General features: G+C 43.9%; 1 protein-coding gene across 1 annotated transcript; it reads left to right on the top strand.

The window, feature by feature from the left end:
* Nucleotides 1–521: 521 nt before the first annotated feature.
* Nucleotides 522–1748, top strand: GJA8 (gap junction protein alpha 8). Its single transcript, XM_074983482.1, has one exon. It carries the CDS (start codon nucleotides 522–524, stop codon nucleotides 1746–1748), a length of 1227 nt encoding a protein of 408 aa, XP_074839583.1.
* The last annotated feature ends 1238 nt before the right edge of the window (nucleotides 1749–2986 follow it).

Here is a 2986-nt window from a genome sequence, read left to right as displayed (position 1 = left end):
TGTTCAAGTAAGTGCTCACATTACTATACTTTACATAGCTTTAGTAGCTGATAAAGCAGCAATGTGCGTTGCCATTTAAATCATGTGCGCTGAAACTGTGGTTCGCTAATCTTGCACATCTGAAGTACGTATATAAACGGGAGAATTACATCACACTCTTGCTGTATTTAAATGTTCATGTGTTATAAGGGCTGAAATCAGGACTCCATTTTAGGACTGATGCATCTTTATCCTGTTGAATAATCTGTGCCATTCCTAGAGAACAAAAATCCCCAGAGAAGTCTCCTGGCCTCAAAAAAGAGAGTTTACAGAGGAAATTTCACGGGCTTCTTAGTCATCCAGACCTCTGTAATAAAGCACTGTAAAGTAAGGCAAAACATTTTCAAGGCAGAAGCTGTACTGGAGACATACGTACGACTTAAAGGCAGAAGCAAATTACGTATCAGTAAAAAAAAGATTCTTGTTTAGTTGATGTAATTTATAGCCATTCTCTTTCCTTCTCTTCTCTTAGATAGTAAGAGATGGGTGACTGGAGTTTCTTGGGGAACATTTTAGAAGAAGTGAATGAGCATTCCACAGTCATTGGGCGAGTCTGGCTCACGGTGCTCTTCATATTTCGAATCCTGATTCTGGGAACAGCTGCCGAATTTGTCTGGGGAGATGAACAGTCAGACTTTGTGTGCAACACGCAGCAGCCTGGTTGTGAGAATGTCTGCTACGATGAGGCCTTCCCCATATCCCATATACGGCTCTGGGTCCTGCAGATCATCTTTGTTTCTACTCCTTCACTGGTGTATGTGGGACATGCTGTGCATCATGTGCGGATGGTGGAAAAGAGGAGAGAGAGGGAGCAGGCAGAGAGGCAAAAACAAGCTGCGATGGAGGAAGAGAGACTACCCTTGGCTCCAGACCAAGAAGGCATCAGGAACACCAATGAAATCAGCACCAAGGGGGCTAAGAAGTTCCGCCTGGAGGGAACACTCCTGGGAACCTACATTTGTCACATCATTTTTAAAGCCATTTTCGAGGTGGGGTTCATAGTAGGTCAGTACTTCTTATATGGCTTCCAAATTCTGCCCTTGTACCGCTGTGGCCGGTGGCCCTGCCCCAACCTTGTGGACTGTTTTGTATCCAGGCCCACTGAGAAGACAGTTTTCATTATGTTTATGCTGGCTGTGGCCTCAGTATCCCTCATCCTCAACCTTGTGGAGATCAGTTACCTAAGCTTGAAAAAGATCCGCCTGATTTTCAGGAGGCCAACAGAGCAACAACTTCGGGAAATCCCCGAGAAGCCCCTCCACTCCATTGCGGTCTCTTCCATTCAGAAGGTCAAGGGCTACAAGCTTCTGGAGGAGGAGAAGCCCGTGTCCCATTATTTGCCTCTGACAGAAGTGGGGGTAGAAGCTGGTCCCCCTCCATCTTCTTTCATTGACTTGGATGGGAAACTTGGTAAGGGTCCCCTGGAAGACCTATCCAGGACCTTGGATGAGAGGTTGCCATCCTATGCTCAAGCAGAAGAGCAGAAAGAGGAGAAAGTAGAGACAAGGGAAGAGGAGCAGGAGCAAGAAGAAGAGGAGGAGCAACAGGAACAAGAAGATGACCTGGAGGCGGAGAAGGTGGTGGAGGAGCAGGGTACACCAGGACAGGGACTGCCTGCAGTGCCAGCTGAATTGACAGCTGAGACCAGACCTCCCAGCAGGTTAAGCAAAGCCAGCAGCCGGGCCAGGTCAGATGATTTGACTGTGTAAGGGTGTGGGGACTAGCTACACACACAAAATCACAGATGTTTTTAAAAAAGCGCTCAAATGGTCATTTGAATATTTCCTATTGAGATTCTCAGCTGGAAAGGTGCTGTTGTGATTGCACCGTATGTGTCCTGTGTGTCCCATAGCTGGTGCTAGCTAGCATGCAACTTATTCAAAGGAACCATTTCTCTTTTTTTTTTTTCCAGCTGTCAGCTCTCTGCTCATAGTACTGGTGCTACACACAGCACAAAAACATTTTAAAAATCAAAACAAAACAAAAATCCAAATGTATCCATTGTGGCTGCACTAGCTGACAGTTTTATGTGCCACATTTCGCTAGAGATGTGGAGGAAATGGCTCTTTCAGACAGTATCTGGCTGAAGAGTTGATCAATGGCTATCTTTGAGTATTTCTTACTCTGTTTTAGCATGTGGCATAATGATATTGGGCCTCTCTTCATTTTTGGCATAGAATTGCAATTATTTGATTCACAAAAAGGGATCCTGTGTTTAATATCATCAAATGACATCAAAATATTATTATCAAAATGGCCTTGCTTTGTTTCTGAATGCAAATTTCAGTTGCTTATAAACACTTTCCTTGAATCCCCTTTGTTAGAAACATTTCTGCTCTACAAGTGATGTTGATAACAGAAAAGATTAAAGCTAATTTCTTCTTAGAATGTACTAGATGCCCACACATGGATTATTAATTCCCAACAGGGTTATTTCAGCTAATGGCCTTTATCAGCCTGGTGAAAAGAATAAAAGTAAAGTAATATTTGTTGTTAAGCAGTGTGACTTGAGGTCAGGAAATTGGCTTAGCGAAGGAGTGATGGGAAGATACCTGTAAGTAGACCTACTACTGTACATAGAGCGCCGTGCCCAAAGCAGGGCTCCCAGTCTTGCATTTGTGACACTATCATGAAAGGTGCTTCCTTCCTGCAACCCCCAGGGAGATATGGGCACTCAGCAAGTCTGAGAGAGTGTCTTGGACAATCTGTTTGGCATTTAAAAGCCTAAAATGTGTGTTTCAGCAGCCAGGTGACTGCTTAAACATCCAAAGGCCACACTGCTTGGCCCCGTTTAAGTGTCCAAGTTTTAAAAATAGGCATTTATTTTGAATGATGTAACAACACTCATTCAACATCGTGCTCTGTTGCTAATTTGAGAAGAAACTCAATTTGTAGGAGGTGTTCAGTACACTCCTTAGCTACTGAACACAAATGTCACAAGTGACTC

The sequence above is a fragment of the Carettochelys insculpta genome, chromosome 1 (genome assembly GCF_033958435.1).
Source record: "Carettochelys insculpta isolate YL-2023 chromosome 1, ASM3395843v1, whole genome shotgun sequence".
NCBI lineage: Eukaryota > Metazoa > Chordata > Testudines > Carettochelyidae > Carettochelys > Carettochelys insculpta.
The sequence above is the reverse complement of the archived record's forward strand: the minus strand, read 5'-3'. Positions and strand labels throughout refer to the sequence as shown.